This window comes from Myripristis murdjan, chromosome 12, assembly GCF_902150065.1.
Source record: "Myripristis murdjan chromosome 12, fMyrMur1.1, whole genome shotgun sequence".
Classification (NCBI taxonomy): Eukaryota; Metazoa; Chordata; class Actinopteri; order Holocentriformes; family Holocentridae; genus Myripristis; species Myripristis murdjan.
Window position 1 is genome coordinate 19,310,972 of NC_043991.1, and position 17,284 is coordinate 19,328,255.

Genomic DNA, 17,284 nt, shown 5'->3' on the forward strand with positions numbered 1-17,284 from the left:
TTGACATGATCGAGCTTAAATATGCGAACCTTAAAGTGAAGTAAGGTAGTGTTATGGGTCTATTGCTTTAGTATTAGTGTATTAATTTAATTATATCGGCCGATTTACCACTGTCCAGACACTTTGTCATATTTTCCGTCCTGGTCGGTTGAGTAGCGGGTTGGAGCCGGTCGGTATCGTCGTGTGTTTACGGTGGGACGTGAACGCGGTATAGTGCAGTCTTACAGCTACAGGGACAAGGCCGTTCATTCAGGAAAACGCTTTCTAACCAAAACCTGCGGCTGTGGACGGACTACATTCAGCCACGTAAGTGAAGCCGTGTGGAGGTCCTCATAGTCTGTGTGAGCCGCCAGGAGCTGCTCGATTTAACCCGCAGGGCAACAGGATCACACTAACTAATAATTAACTGTATGTGTGCCGGTACCGGACCAGCTGTGTGTAACACAGTGACAAACCTCTTGTAATCACATAAAACATATTCCTGCCCCATTCCCCCCCACACACAAGACTAAGATATCTATTTTGTCACTGGCCCTCAATTTAATCCCTGCACAAATTAGTCCTAACCATCAATAAACATATACAGCTGTTACACACATCATGACTTATGTCATAAATAATTTTTATTTTCTCTTTCTTTTCTTTTTCTATTTCAACTGACCCACTTTCCCCTCACGGATCAATAAAGTAATTCTGATTCTGAGAAATCAGGACTCCCAGCCCTTAACTGCTCCTACATACCTGAGGGCCATAATATTCGACTTAGTATATTTAGACAGATCCATTAAATCCAAACCCTTCAGCATTTGAAGTATTGCCTGGCCCTGTAGTTCAGTATACCATAGCCCTACAAATTATTTGCTAAATATTACTTAATATTCCTATGCTTCTCCACAGTACTGTTCACATGCATGCCCCTGTCGCATACTTTACACCTGTTCAAGCCTTACCTTATACAACCAATGTAATCTGCATTTCACTTACCTTAAACATTTCAGAAATGTGTGTAGGTAGAAAGTGTGCTTAGCCTCTCGAAGGGCAGAATTTCAAATCTTTAACTGTACCGTTAATTAACAGTTAGTGGTTGTTCTTTCATCCATTTCCACAGAATGCATTTCCTTGTCATATATAGTGATTTCTTCAGAAGTTCAAGTTGATTTCTGTCTAATAATAATAATACAATAATTGTAATGATACAAACATCCATGGACCTTTCTACAAAATACAGTTGAGTTTCTGTGGAAGTGTGTGCCTCTCACAGTCTTCTTTGTTTTTGTTTTTTTGGGTTTTTTTTCTAAATCCATTTGAATGAAGCTCCTGTTCCTCTTTGTAAGTTGTAAAACTTTTTTTTCTCATAGACCTTTTAACTTTTGAATTTTTTAAGTGTCCTAATTTATGCCTATTTTCTACTTCGTTCACTACACTGTATGTATGTTTTGCTATTGTATTTTACTGTCGTTGCTAATGCACTGACCTGCACTGAGCTCTTTGTAACTTATCCTTATAAACAAAGTTATTATACAAGGCCTATTCTTCTTCAGCCACAACACACTTCCACATTCTGCACCATGTTGGAAATGTCAGGTCTGATAACTGGTGAAGTGATGAATCCCTGTGGATGGGTTATTGAAATGGGCTCTTCTCATGATCATGGTGTAGACAAAACACCAGCTGGAGCATCTGGCTGGCAGAATAGGTCCTTTACCCAAAATCCTACCAAGAGAGGATTCTGGCTCAGTGAGAACCAGGAGTTTCTAAACTTGAGTTTTCCACCATGTCACGAAGAACATTGGAAGGACATTGAAAACATATCATGCCAATTTTATGTTTACCCAGTTGTTGTCCCCTTTATATTAGGAAAAGTCATTAAATGTGAAGCAAAAAGTGCTATCATGATTTTATTGATGTTAAACATGAAATAGGACCCTCAAGATAATAGGAAGGCCAGAAGAGTTTTGAAATAGGTCAACTTAACTCTAAAGATAATACGGGGGGTTGTAAGAGTTTGCTTATCATCTTTTCATTGGCAAGTTGTTCCAAAGTTCAACATCACCTTTACCTTTGACTTAGACATGGGGACCTACAAACCGATTGCTTTGTAGATCTAATATGATAACTCTCATCAAAGGGAATTAAACACTCAGTAATCCAGTGTGCAAGTCAGTTATACACTGGTACACATCAGTGGCACTGAGAGAGGATTTGAGTCATCAGCAGTCTTCCTGGTGGTGAGTGGTCACGGAGCTCTTTCTTAGTGCTTAGACACTGGACTTGTTTGGTTTTGTATCTTCTTACCAATTTTAAGTTAAATTGTTACACTTGAAGCAGTTTTTTGGTAGTAGCCTATAGTGGCAATCCATGAAATCCTTTACTTTTTAAATGTAGACTCTAACTTGGTACCATAGCACTCATTGCTGTGGTGTCTTTGCACTGCACTTCCAGGAGATCAGCTGCCAGTCAGCAGTGTGTCAAGGACGTGGAGGGTGGTTCTTTTCCCTTGAAGACTGGTTACCGTAGGTGATGCTCTTCTCTGTGTGTTTCAGCCAATGGTAGCTATTGCTGGTCTTGTTAATAACCCTGTGTCTCTGTTTACTGTAAAAAAACAAAAACAAACAAAAAAAAAAAAAACATGCACAGTCTTAGAGCAGCAAATGTATGTATGTACTTACCCAGTTATATGGTTGATGCAACAGGGTTAGAGTTAGGGTTAGGTGAGTACATATTTGTTGCTGAATTAACCAGAATTTGGTACCTCTCTTAAAAATGGTGACATTTGCAGCTGATTTCATTAGGTAGCCAGTTCCAGGACAGTGTTTCTCCGACAAAGCTGTCTAAGCATTTATGGTTTTGCAGAATGAAACTTTATTGTTGCCGTTTGAAGCTGCTCTGGTGGATGTGATACAACTTTACAGTCTCTTAATATTTTGGATTTTTTAAAAAAATATCTTTTCAAATCTTCAAATCTTATATTCACTCAAACGTAGCACAGCCACACTTAAGATCAATTTAGATACATTTCCATTGTGAATTTGTGTATCAAAACTTTCTGAAAACAAAAAACAAAGAAAAACATGAGACAAAAAAAAATCATAAAACTACCATCCCCAACCCCAACAATGGAACCCTGCTGTCCACCATGTATTAATGTATCACCAGATTAGGATTATTATGTACCATGTGTGTATGTGCTTATGTATGGTTCAGTAGTAAAGAATTAACACTTTTATGGAGACAAAGATGAAGCAAAGATTGAACTCTGTCCATAAGACTAAGCCAACAAGTAACATTATAATGTATAGTGTTACATAATCCTGCAGTGGAAAGCTCTATCTGTGTACTGTCGGTGTGTGTTAAGAGTCACTGCCTCACAGATAACAAGTGCAGTGATTTCCATTGACATACAATCATCTTTTTGGCTGGTGTAAGACCAGCTAAGATGTGCCTGTTGTTAATGGTAAATGTTGATGTCAGAAATGTCATTACATTAAAGGGCTATGGAAATGGATTTACATGTTCATGCAAACACACACATTTATTTGAATGCAACATGTTCACGTGCCTTCTTTGGGTCTTGTTGAAAGGCTTTTTGGGAGGTGCAGGAAATTGCCGCTAAAATTTCCATAAAATCATAAAATAACTCCTGAAATCCACTGAAAACAAGATTGATATGTAACAATGCATGCATACCCAAAAGAGGATTTTTTTTTTTTTTTTTGCTTTACGAGAAAAAGGTGCACTATGCAGAGTGTCTGTGCATTTCATATGCAGTGTTTCTGCTCTGTCTCCATTCATAGATTTTGCCTGATGTTGTACTGCAGTACTCGGGGCGAGGTCCGAGGATGGGACTTCCGAGATGTCCTGTTTTCAGGTTATGCTCCTGACGGGGGGATGTTCATGCCTGAGAGCCTGCCAGTGCTGACTCCTGACACCCTGAGGTGTTGGAGAGGACTGTCCTACCCCAAACTGGTGGTGGAGGTCGCATCACTGTTCATCCCCACTCAGCTGATCCCCAGAGCAGATTTGGAGGGTGAGACAGTTTGGAAGAGACCCACGCTCTGCACCAATGTACTCAAACTTTTACTAATGATAATAATAATGATACTAATACTAATACTCCTACAAATAATAATTACAACAACAGCAACACAACCATCATAATAATACTACTTCCAATAATAACTTATTACTACTACTAATGATAATAAGTATAATACTGATACTATTACTATTACTACTACTGCTACTTCTACTAGTACTAAATATAAATGAACTTAATTTACTTTGAATGTCATGTTGTAAAATTAGATTATACAGATTAAACAAACAACAGTTGAAGACATAAAACAGGAAAGAAAGAAGAATGGAAAATTAAAGGCAGAGTGAATTCAAGTCAAAATAAATACACAATGAAAAGCTATCCCGACATGTTCCTTTCTTTTGTATCTCCATCTCCTCCACTGCCTCAGCCTTGGTGTCTGCAGCCCTGTCTGGTTTCTCGGTGCCCGAGGTCGTCCGAATTGCCAGGCTCAAGGAGGGTCTGTCGGTCCTGGAGCTCTTCCATGGAGTCACCATGGCCTTCAAGGACTTAGCTATGACTTGCACCGTGCGCTTCCTTGACTATTTCATGCAAAAAGAGAACCGCAGAGCCACTGTACTTGTAGGTAAGAAACTAAAACCCTGTTTCCACCTGGTATTAACATCTGTCCTGAGTGATCCAGTCACAAGCTGACACCTCTAAGTACAGATGTAAATACCACCTAATTCGTCCTCAATGCGCCTTGAGATCCAATCACTCAGGCCACATTCCAAGGTGGCCTGGGACAAATCGCATGAGAAGTGTAAACACACGTGTCCCTGGACGCATTGAAGGACCACCTACTCGCTTGACGTCCTCTGTCTTAAGATCTGGTCCAGCCCAACACCCCTGACACTGTCACTTCTCCAATAGAAAAAAATCTCCTACCTGACTCTAACCAGTAGCTGAACTATCAGCTGTTGGGCCAAATCCGAAGTGCAGGTCGGCTATAAAGCAGCTGGTTCATGAATAAAAACACAAACGGAACTCAGCTGCCTTTAATATGAGCTCCCCTAAAGACATCATTTAAGAAATGATTTGAGAAAGGTGCCAGTACAACTCTGCAAATTGTATTGACAAGTTGACAACTGATGTGATCCAGTCGAGCTTGCAGTAACTAACAGTTGTGAAATACGTCTTAAATAACTGACAGCACATTAAAATGAGGCTGGAGTGAGCAAGGATATCTCATTTTGTTAAATGCCTGATGCCTGGTAAATGCCATCCCATTTTTTGTGTGGAAAGTGGACTAGCAAAGTAAGAATTTTGTTTAACAGCATAATAGTCTGTTTTACTGTCCATATGACAATACATCTCTCTCTCTATCCCTCCCTCCCTTCCTCTCTCTCTCTCTCAACTAAAAAAAACCAACCCACATGGAAATGATATGATGTGATTTGCATATAGACCAGGAAACTAAGATCCGATCACAAGTGGGCAGGTGAGACGCATATGAAGACTGATTCTAATGCCAGGTGCAAACAGACGGACTGAACGCTGTCCGCTTGTGACCGAATCACCAAAGATGTATTTTAATACCAGTTGTAGACAGGGCCTAACACCTGTATTGTAATGGTAGGGTTTTCAGGGAGCTTATTAGTAAAACTCAGGGTGTAGGTTCCTGCACAGACCACTTTCCTCTTCTAGTTTGAGAATTCAAAAGGTAAACGATAGTAAATGCAACAATAGTCTTTGTCAAAACATTTTTTAAATGAAAGTACATCACAATTGTATACCTTCTTATTTGCTGGTAGTAGTGTTCAAATGATATAGATCAAATCTGGAATTAACCCTACAAAAAAACATTTGGTTGGCTGTTATTACATGTCACCATTAATTCAATAGTGTCCCCCATGTTTGTATATAGCTCTCTGTTTGGTTACAGCTTGTTACAACAAAGATACAGATATCAGAACCCTCTGAAAGATTTCTTCATGGTTGTTGTGGACACATATTTAGTAGATAATTTAAAGTATGAATTTTGCAACTTGTTGATTTCTTTAACAGGAACCTCAGGTGACACTGGTGGCTCGGCCATCCAAAGTGCCAAAGGTCTTGGTGGGGTGGATGTGGTGGTGGTTTACCCCCGGGGACGCATCACACCTGTCCAAGAGAAACAGATGATCACCTGCCTGGAGGACAATGTCCATGTGTTTGCAGGTAAACAAGCAGGGACCAAATCACTGTAATTAATTTTTAGAGACTCAAATAGAGTCTTTTCTGTAGAATATTTTTCTAGCAATCAATTCATACAAACAGTATGAATACAGGTGCCAGCTGGTGCTTCGGAGTGAAGCCATAGGGATTTTTGATGAACCAGAAATGATTCTTCCAAGAACTTTAACCCAAAAAGCTCTCTAAAGAACCTTTTTCAAAATAGCTCTTGGTGGAGCCAGTTGGTTTAACAAAACATTTTTTTAAAGAAGGAACCATTCACTTAAAAAAGTGGTTCTTTAGCAGTTGATGGGACTTAACAGAACCTCACAGTTTTTTAAAGAACCATTTTAGGACCATTATTTTTCTGCGTGTGTCTGGAAACACTGAATAGGGGAGTTGAATTAGAACAAGAAGAGAATAAGAGGAGATCATACGCACTATGCTTGTCTTAACTTGTATTGTATTGTAACATATTGTATTGAATATGATTATTGTTAGTAGCAGTAGTAATTAGAGGAGGAAAAATTCATCCATTACACTGATGCATTGATTTTTTATTTTATTTTATTTATTTATTTTTGCTAACCCTCGACCCCTTCCCTTCTCACTCCTTAGGTGATGGTAGCTCGGATGATATTGACAAGCCCTTACGCCGTCTGTTTGCCGACCAGGAGCTGGTCAAGGGCCACGGCCTTATGAGCCTCAACTCAGTTAATTGGTCCAGAGTCATGATACAGCTCGCCCACTTCATCTATGCTTACCTTGAGATGAGCGGTGTGGACCAGGCTGAGGCTGGAGAACCCCTGCCTGTCTTGGAGGTGGTGGTGCCCACCGGAGGGGCAGGAAATATTGCAGGTGAAAAGAGTCAAGACATGGCGGGATGAATGGTGCTGAAAGAAACTGTGATAAAATAGGGCCTACAGTACAATCACACATCAGTCAAGTCCTATTTTCCTCTGGTTTCCAGGAGCATATTACCATCCTAAGTGAATATAGAGGGTCTATCCATCGATCTATCTCTCCATGTATCTGTCCTTATTTGAAGATACCCACTGTACTTGACAAATGTGGTGCAGTGTCCTCTAATTGAACAAATTCTTTAAATAAGGGGTTGTACTCTTGGAGTTATTTTTAAGAATTTATGTCAGTCATTTCATGCAGTCAATAATCCATTACTTGTTAGAACAGCTGTCAGATTTTTATGCTTTTCTTTCTCCCTCCCTCACTCTCAGCTGGCTGTATAGTAAAGCAGATGGGCTTACCACTGCAGCTTGTGGCCATGGTGAATGTCAATGATACAGTACATAGGACGGTACAGAGTGGCGACTTCTCCATGGCAGCGAACGTCAGGCAAACTTTGGCCCCAGCCATAGACATCCAGGTACTGCAGCTACACTTATCACCAGCATTGCCTTTTTCCCACTTTTTTTTTTAAAGAAACCATGGAAATTAACATAAAATCAGTTTGTGAACCTCTGTCTCGTATGGTTTGATTTCTGGCCTGTAGGATCCGTACAACATGGAGCGTGTGTTCTGGCTGCTGTCTGGTGGAGATGGAGCCTTAGTAAAAAGCATGATGGAGGAGTTTCAAAACTCCCACAGACACACTCTGCCTGCAAACCTCCACAAACTGGTACCAGTCATTTACTGTTTTCTAGACCAGTCGTGTGTTCTCCTGTGTTAAGGGTTTTTTTGTTAAAACCACAGATCACCGTTTCTCTTTGTTATCTGCGCAGCGTCTCTTCATTATCCTCCTCTCTGTTTTTCTATTTCTAGCTGTCTGACGTTTTGTCAACAGGGATGGTAACTGATGAGGAGATCTTAGACACGATGAGGAGATGCTGGGAAGACAACCAGTACCTACTGTGTCCCCATACAGCTGTAGCCGTCTGGCACCACTACCACTGTCCTCACAGCCCGCGGGTTAACAGGTCAAACACACACATCAATGCACTCACCCACACACACAGTAAATCATCCATAACACGTCTGACCTGACAGTGAGAAATAAGCCAATGAGGCTCTTGTGTGATCCCTGGATGACATGAAAGAGGAAGCTGCTGTTGCACTTTCAGTCGGTGGAAGAAACAGCCAAAGACTTGAGTTTTACTCCAAGTCTAACTTCTTAACTTCTTAACCTGTGGCTGTAAACAAAACAATATGAATATCATAGTGATGTCTGAATCTGGGTTAAGATTTTCACCCAAGTTACACACACCCCCAAGTTTTTTAAGGTATATTTTTCCATGTTATATATTTATTTATGGCAGATTGGCAGTATGTATTGTGCTTTTTCATTTTTAATTGAAAAAACACAGAATTTCCCGGTGTATGAAGTGTACTCTATGAAAGTCTGACATTGCTTTACTTAATTTGGTGTGGTCTTGCGCTATTTAAACAACACTCAAATACAACTTCAAAATAATTTACTTACTCATTTTCTTTTTGCAGGTGTTATGTAGCCACAGCATCTCCAGCTAAGTTTCAGACTGCGGTGCAGAGGGCAGGGCTGACCTTTGACCCCCCTGAGGCAGTGCGGCTGCTTGACAAGATGGCCACTCGCTGCCTAAACCTGGACAGGAGCCTGAACTGGAGCAAAGACTGGGAAGACCGACTGAGAGAGGCCATCCAGTCTATAAGCTCAGCAAGGAGAAACAGAGTACCTTACTATAACAGCTCGTGAAGGATATCATCATTTTCAGTATTTTAGCAGTTTAATTTAGAGATTTATAGGTGAAATGTTAGGATCAAATCTGACCAAGCAATCAGATGTCTAATTGATGGGCAGATCAGTCAGGGATTAAATTTACACCGTGGCAGTTCTAGTGTTAAGTATTTTGTATAATCAGTAGTGTATGACAAATAGTCTGCATATTGCTAAAGGCGATGAATGTGCAACCCCTAACAATTCAATTTCATAAGTTGATTTTACTGACAAACATCAATTGAATCTGTAATTTATATTTCTATGTGCTTTTTATGGAGTTCATGCACTGATAATAGAACAGTGTTAAGGTGACAGTGTTTGTCTTTGGTTCATGCATCTCACTCCTCAGCTCGACCCAGGACGTGATGTTCCTGGGGAAGACCTTACCTCATGGACTTTGGTCTCAGCGTGTAAGGATGTCTCGTGACATTACTCAACATTTATTTATTTGAAATTTCCCCACTGTGGGACTAATAAAGGAATATCTTATCTTTTATCTTATCTTATCTTTATGTTTATTTCCATTGGGATAACACAGCACTAAGTAATGAAAAAGAATTCAGTGTTCAATTACTCCTGCACTCTTTTTTGAAACACAAATGTATTTTATGCAAATGAATAATAATAATAACAATAATAACAACAACAACAACAACAACAACAACAATAATAATAATGATAATATAATAAATGTTTTCTATGCCGTTCAGCTGTTTCATTGCAAACTTAATTATTTATTCATTATTTTAATCCATTTTATAAGGATATAGCCCATTTTAGAGTTGGTTAGATCAATTCAAATCATAAATATCTTACATTCGTATGATTGTAAAGTCCTATGGGAGAAACGCAGGAGAAATTACCGGGGAAGTGTACTTCCGGACCCGGGCGGGACTTGGATGCATCACATGGCCGTTGTCCTCTTTGTCTGTTGTTGTATTTGTGTTCAGTAGTGGGAGTTTTACGAGGGACCGTGAACGCAGCACCGGGTTTGACAGCTCCTCCCCCCTGACTGTTGACTCCAGCTCACAAACATGGCGCCTGGAAGCTAGACCAGCCTGACAACACCTTCGCTCTTTTATCATCAATGTCAGCAGTCGCGAATTAACCTGGCACCTAAAGGAGATACGGAGAGAGACACCGGACAGCCGTCGACCATTATTCCCAATTTCCCTGCTTTCTATTCGCGCGTTTTCCGAAATGTGAAGGCGTTTTTATTGTGCCACAGTAGACACCGGGGTTAGGTTGGAGCTGTGAACCGACACAACAGTCGACTGTCAACGGTCCGTTTCTGCTCGGTTTCTGCCTCCTTTGCCGATATGTGTCAGAGGTAAGACGTGTCCACACTGGGAAATATTTACACTGTCATTTAGCATTTTTGTGTGTTTTTTGCTGTATACGCCTGTGTGACTGTCACCTGACACGTCGCCCCTGGCAGGTGTGATCGGCAACCAAGGAGATAAGGAGTGAGGCAACACGGTAGGTGGTGTTGTGAAAGACGGCGGAGCTAGACAAGACGGTGTATTACACCTTAAATGGATGCTTATTACCGTGAACACACTAGCGTTACGCAGCCTTTATTCTGGCCTGTAGACCCAGCTCACATTTGCTGCTCACTGTGAATTCAGCCTTTCCACCTGAAATACCCACAATAGCAAATACTTCGTTCACTGTCCCAGTCGCATACGAGAAAAGCTGTTATCTCCAATGTAAATAGCTGTTGTCATTCAGAGCATCCTTGTGCACATTTACTGTTTAGACTTAGTTGCCCACAAACTGGCATTATGGTTCCTCCCGTGGGTTATTATTTTAATATTGAGATAACCATCTAACACTCGAGAGAGGTAAAAGTGACTCAGGTTTTTTGTTTGTTTGTTTGTTTGTTTTGTTTTGTATTTTTTTCTTTTTTACGTATACGTATACATCTTTGTATGTGTGTCTATTTGTATGTGTGTCTATTTATCTATATGGCTATTCATCTATTATATACAACTATAGATATGTAGTCTGTACATGTATACTCTAGGGTTTAATCAAAGGGGAGGTGCCCCAGTGCCCCCACCTCCACCCCCCAATATTGAGGCGCAGTAGAGTTTATGACATCCCACTAGACTGTACAGGGTCCAAACATCAATATGTGCAGTTCTGCACCAGTATGCCCATTTTTAAGATGAATGCACTTTTATGGAGATGGTAAAGTCAGGTCACTGTGTTTTGTCTTAGTAATGATGTTGTCGTTTGCTGTAACTGAATAATAACAGTGAAGTTACAACAAACTTTGTGGAATAATAACCTTGTTTCCATCATTTTGCTGGTTATCTGTAGTTTGTTCCCCAAGTGAAAACAATGCATTCAGTTTGTCATTTATTTTTATGTATGTAACTACATAAAAATGCTTGCAGTGGTGCCACAGTTACAAAATGGCAGCAGAGAAGTAGTCTGTTAGGCTGTTTACATGATGTTAGAAACTGATAGCCCCCCATAGGAATTATTATTGAAGAAACCCGGTGTTTCAATTTCTAGAGAGAAGAGTTGTCATAAAAAACACACACAAAGTGCACTTGTTTCCGGTCATGCCACCATCCGATTTAGCCAAAACAATTACAACCATTCTTCTGCACTATCAAACCATGTTCATTGCAGCCAGGGGCCTTTCTCAAATGAAAACATCATTCTTCAGGCGCTACATTCAAGAGACCTGGAAATGACAGGACACATGAAACCAATGGCAGATCTAGGGTGTGGCATAGGGTGGCAGCTGCCATTCTAAAAAAAAAAAAAAAAATTGCTTATAACTTGCCATGCAAGTTATAAACAGTAGAAGTTTGTAAAAATTTCGTTGTTCAGATATTTACAGTACCAAAACTCAGATGTCTGAGGACGACTGAATATAGCATGTTGTGTGGAAACCTGTGGACAGATTCAAGAGGAATGTGGCACTTCTCTGTCTCACAGCAGTTGGTGGACTTGGCTGGGCTTTCTCTCCATATAGGCTCTGCTTGAACGGACACACTGCATCATTAGAATGAAACACAGAGCACATGAACTGAAACATCGTATCATTACTAGAGTTGAACACAGAATCAGTCAGTCAAGTTTGTCGCATAGAATACAAAGCCCTTATTGTCATTGTACAAGTTCAGTGAAATTAAAAGTGCAACTCCTGGTCAGTGCAGTTAATGCAATTAATAAGACACATTAAAGACACATAACAAACACTCATTCACTAAATATGAAACTGAAATAAATACTATAAAAAGGATGGATATTACTTAAAAATGCGTATTGGTCTTAAAAATATATTTTATTGCAGTAAAAGGTTAAAGTGCTCAGCAGATGACAGTAATTTTGTTATGGTGTGTGTGTGTTGTTTAAATTAAGAGTTCTGATGGCCCAACATGTAGCCTAACCATGTAAGGAATAATCGCAGTGAAATGTAATCCCGTCAGTTCCTTCAGTTTATGCATTTGATCTTAAATTGACTCAAATGCATGAATTGACGTAAATGTTGAATAAAAATTTTGGTGTGTTGGTTACCGGGCATTATTCCTGTCTTTGCACTGCACTCAAACACTGACACTTAAAACGTGCCTATAAACGAGTTGTGCACCTTTTTGTGATAAGCCATGCCCACCATCACACTCCATTTTGGCCAGTCGGTGTGAAAGGACAATCGATTCTCCTTGCCCTTTGACCAAGCTTTCCACAAAGTTTTGTCAGCTGCCCCTAAACCTTGCTGAAACCTTACAGTGCACTTGGCATCTTTGGAGCTCCCTGTCTGTTTGTAAAGTAGGCTGAGCCCTGACTTATTGAAACATGGCTTATAAAGCTCCTGTCACGAGTGACAAAGACACTCACTGTTGTGAGCCAGACTTTGCATTATCATGCACTAGAACAGCTCATTTGAGTATTGATGATACTGGTAACTTTTCTATTTAAGGTGTGCCAAGACAGGATGCACTTTTGTGTCACAGGAGAGACATGCATGTTTTCTACAGTCAGTCTTAAAAACCTGCTGCTGCTCCTGTCTACTAATATTTGTTGTCAGCTAAGTGACAGTAATGTGTAATCCCCTGCTATTCACAATAAGTGCACAGTCTTTATGGATGCAGTCATGCTTTTCAACCTCAGGAATTAAATCTAGTTCAACTACTTGGCGCTCATTACACCTCTTGTGCAAATGCAAACATTAATGTCATGCTGCTCATGTGCACATAGTAGTTAAATGTTACAATGTATGTGGGAAAATTTGTAAACAAACCCAATTATGTGCCTTTGCGTACATTTAACTTTTTATAAGTATACTGTGTGCAGCATTGTGTATGTACTAATGTTGCTCTAATAATAGACCATTAATTGTATTGATAATTCTCCATAATTTGTATTGTTTTGGAATTGCCTGCAGTTTCACTCGTGTAAGCAATTTGAATCTTGGTTAACAAAACCTATGATGAAAAATCATGAAATTTCATCAACAAGTAAAACATGAGGTGGAAATGCTAGAATTTGATGAAAACACAGCTCCTGACCGCAGTTTGGAAGGGAATACATATATGGGCAAGCTTTACTTTTGATATTAAAATACAAGCTTTAATGCAGAATGTAGATCAATCTGTGGATAACTATTACTAATAAACAATTTAATGAGGAACTTACAGAGAAAAAATGTGAAAAATGATTCATTTAAACTTTTGGATTCAACAACAAAAACTAGACTAAAGCTAATAAAATTCAAATGAGTAAAACTAAATTGCATCGTAGTCAAAAGACTAAGATTAAAACTAAATCAAAATTGTCTGTCAAAATCAACACTTGGCAGTTTTATTTCAACACAGGACTAGTGCACAGTCAGGATCTTTGCTAATTACATGATCTTCATTCACACACACCACCACAGAACTGCTTCTCAGATGGTATGGAATACTGTGTAGACTAAAAGACAGATAAAACCTTAATTTGGTAGTAATCACTATTATGTTCTGTACTTCAATGAAATTTTAAATTGTAATCAAAGTTTTAAATGGTAATGTAAATGTTCATATGCTGACAGTTTTTCTGGAGTTGTAGTTGCCCTTGTAGGTATAACTGCTGGGCACACATGGCAAGGATTATTGACAGTGTCTGTGCTAAGCTGGGTTAACTGTGGGTTAACTGGGATGGCCACATAGCGGCTGGCGCTAGCCTATGGAACATCTCACTTAGCAGGTCACATCCTGAAGTGCTGTGGCTTTACGGTTTGTCACAGGGTCACTTTGGAGAGACAAAGTGGAATATCAGCTCAGTTGTATAGTGGGCACTCCACCAGCACACACATAGTCGGTGGTTAACCATTTGAACCCCAGGAGCCTGTGGATGGGCTTTTATTTTGAAAAGTAATGTGTCACTCTGAACAAAATTAGCATTTTAAAATTTGTTTATGTGTATGTGTGGGGGGTATTTTTGGGCAATTTTATGATAATTGTCTTGTAATTTAATTTTAAATATATAATACTTTTGAATAGTTTCGTATTTGTTTCTAATTTCTGTCAGTTTTCTGGTAATTTTCTTTTAACCTTTTACTAAGTTGTTTCTGATTTTCAGGTCATTTCTTGTTAATTTGCTAATCACCTTTTTTCCATGTATCTGAAAGAAAACCAGTGAATTGAATTCACTTAGATTTCTAGAAGGTTAAGGCAGTTTTAGGGGTTTGTTCTAATTTGTCCCTGTCCTTGTGTTTACTGACTTTGGATTACAGGAAGTGATATGAAACAGAGCCTTAATGGAAAAGTAAATTCCAATATGTGTTTATTCTGAAGTAGTCTTCGCATTCAGTCCTCACTGAGGTCCTTTTACAGTCCTAAAACCAATATGACCAGGCAAGCAAACTTTGTCTATTGCTCAGTGAATACAGTATCATGATAATTAGTACACACAATGTGTACTCAAGTCAAAACAATAACGTTTGTAATTTTATGTCCAGGCCTGCTGTCAGACAGGCAGTGGCATCTCAGTGTTATTTTGTGTTTAGTATAAATGTCTGTGGGGGGAAGAAAGCATTCCAGAGTTAAAAAATTTCAGACATGCTGTTGGTACTGCTGCAGGGCCAGTTTTGGAAAACAGAGAAAGTCCTCAGCACAGGGAGCAAGGCAGCCAACACTTGACTAAAGTCCTTGGCCTCGAGATCACAGTCACAGTACAAACCATCAGCTTTCCTGTCTTTGCCAAAAAGATGACCCGAGAGAAAAGCAGGAGAAAATTCAGACCTGATCTGATATTTTCTGTGGAAGGTGAGGCCAAGGAAATATATGTGCAAACAGAGAGGCAGCTATGTTAGTCATCTTGCGGAACAGTAATCCTTCAACTGTGTGTGAGGTGCACATGGAAGTTGTAAACTGTAGCAGTCAGTTGCTGTGTACTTAACATCAGGGAGCAAAAAATCAAAGCAAATGAAATGAAAAAATACACAACTCAACAGACTGAACTGCAGCCTCAAAACTGAGACAGAAACTGAGCGAAGTGAGCCATTTCACCCTCACTACACTGTGTTGAAGTGTGAGGCCAAATTTGAAGCTGTTTGTATTGCTGATAAAATATCCTGTATATTGACCTGGTTGACCCTGAGCGTTTGCTTGTGAGTTAAATTAGTGGTTGTCAAAAAGACTCTCGGGCTGTTTTGGCCATCAAAATGCTAACTTGTTTAATTTCACTCTAATTCACTCGGAAGCATCCTAATTAGAGAGGGTAGACAAATGACCCTTATGAGCAAAGGGCCTACTCTATCATGTTATACAGTTACACTAAATTAGTTAGAAGGCTTTCATAAATGAGGGTCTGAGGGGCTTAAGGTGGATGTAATTAACGGTCCGGAAAGGGTTCAGAATTGCTGATTTGGACAGGTCAGTCTACACTAGTCAATGTAGCACAACATCTTCTTCCTTATTAGCATGGTTGTGGTTTCAGCAATTGAAAACATCCTGCCCTCCATGTGTGCATCACTCTGTTCTTTTCTCCCTCTTTTCTCTGCAGGTAATCTCAGGCCCCTCCTTGAACCAGCCTCTTCTTCCCTCCTCATCCTCACCCACTGGTGAGGATGTCATCACCACCAGCCAATCCCTCTGGCACCTTCCTCTCCCCTGGATCCCGGCTGCGGTCCCCAAAAACCTTGGACTCTCTGTCCGTCTCCTCCCTCCTCTCTGGGGAGTTAGAGGATGATGGGGATGGTGAAGGAGGGGAGGAGGAAGGGCTGGGAGACCTGGAAGTGAACCCATACGACGGATTACCCTTCTCCTCACGATACTACGCCCTGCTGGAAGAGAGGCGGAAGTTGCCCGTATGGAAACTTAAATATAGTCTGCTGGAGCACTTGGAAAGCCACAGCATGGTGCTGCTCAGTGCACCCAGTGGAACTGGAAAAAGCACCCAGGTAACAAGGAACCAACAACACTAACTTTACATGCATTTAGTCACCAGGCTGTTTTGCCATACTACATTGTTTACAGTGACCTATGAAACCCTGAAATAGACTTTCCCTGGTGACATGAATATAAGAGTCCTCTCTGACTGAGCTATAGTGGCTTACTTCTAACACCGGGAAAGGAAAGATGATCCCAATGCTAATAGTATGTACTGTTTTCTGCCATGTTGTAACTGATAGTCACAGTAGAGAGAGACAGGAAAGGCAGGGGAGAGAGAGGGGATAACATACAGCAAATGGCCTGGGTTCAGATTCAAACCTAGGCTGCTGCGGTAAGGACTCAGCCTTAACAAGTAGTACACACTCGCAGGTGAGCTACATGGGCTCCCCGCCTATTTTTGCTAATTTCATTGTCATCTTTTTTTTGCATGTTGTCGATAGACATCAAGTGAAGCCAATGAAAGATGATGAGAAAATTAGCCAAAAATGTACAGAAAATTTGTGAGAAACTATCGCCAAGCATTTGATTTAGCTTTCCAAAAGAATCTGATTGGTTGTGGGGGGCTGGGTGTTGAGCGTAGTATGGTGTATCATCATGTGCAACCATCCTGTATCAAGGAAGACGGGGCTTTAGGCTCTGTGTCTCATCTGCCTAGTGGGCCCCACAGCTCTGAACGTGAACACTCATTTCATCAAGAAACACTGTGCATTTTCTGTTGCATTATATTATTCCTCCTCTACATTATCACGCATTAATGCTCCTGTCCTATTTATAAAAAACATTTTTCACCTTTCTTCCTTGTTTCTTTACTTCTTATCAGGAGCAGGAATACTGATTGTATCTATTGTCAGGGCACTGTGACTTTGACCTTTGTGCTCCTTGTGTTAATGTCAGATTTTTTTCAGCCTCTCTATAAAATGTTATACTCAGTCAGTTGCAGATGGTGTCCGG

The 17,284-nt window shown here is 40.1% G+C and overlaps 2 protein-coding genes across 7 annotated transcripts in view; both read left to right on the forward strand.

The window, feature by feature from the left end:
* thnsl2 (threonine synthase-like 2) overlaps positions 1–17,284 on the forward strand; it is a 24,938-nt gene continuing 7,654 nt past the window's right edge. The window contains exons 1-9 of one of the 6 annotated variants that reach the window (XM_030064892.1): positions 1–306; positions 3,795–4,027; positions 4,467–4,661; positions 6,083–6,235; positions 6,848–7,087; positions 7,465–7,613; positions 7,740–7,865; positions 8,009–8,163; positions 8,684–9,381. In XM_030064892.1, the coding sequence (XP_029920752.1) occupies positions 3,805–4,027; positions 4,467–4,661; positions 6,083–6,235; positions 6,848–7,087; positions 7,465–7,613; positions 7,740–7,865; positions 8,009–8,163; positions 8,684–8,915 (1,473 nt within the window). In that variant the 5' untranslated portion in view covers positions 1–306; positions 3,795–3,804 and the 3' untranslated portion in view covers positions 8,916–9,381. Of the gene's footprint in view, positions 307–2,310; positions 2,518–3,086; positions 4,028–4,466; positions 4,662–6,082; positions 6,236–6,847; positions 7,088–7,464; positions 7,614–7,739; positions 7,866–8,008; positions 8,164–8,683; positions 9,382–17,284 lie in introns of those variants that run through there. The other 5 variants (XM_030064890.1, XM_030064891.1, XR_003929058.1 and 2 more) reach the window with 5 other exon arrangements.
* dqx1 (DEAQ box RNA-dependent ATPase 1) overlaps positions 9,935–17,284 on the forward strand; it is an 18,174-nt gene continuing 10,824 nt past the window's right edge. Inside the window, exons 1-2 of the mRNA XM_030064888.1 lie at positions 9,935–10,269; positions 15,945–16,341. Of these exons, the coding sequence (XP_029920748.1) occupies positions 16,009–16,341 (333 nt within the window). The 5' untranslated portion in view covers positions 9,935–10,269; positions 15,945–16,008. The remainder of the gene's footprint in view (positions 10,270–15,944; positions 16,342–17,284) is intronic.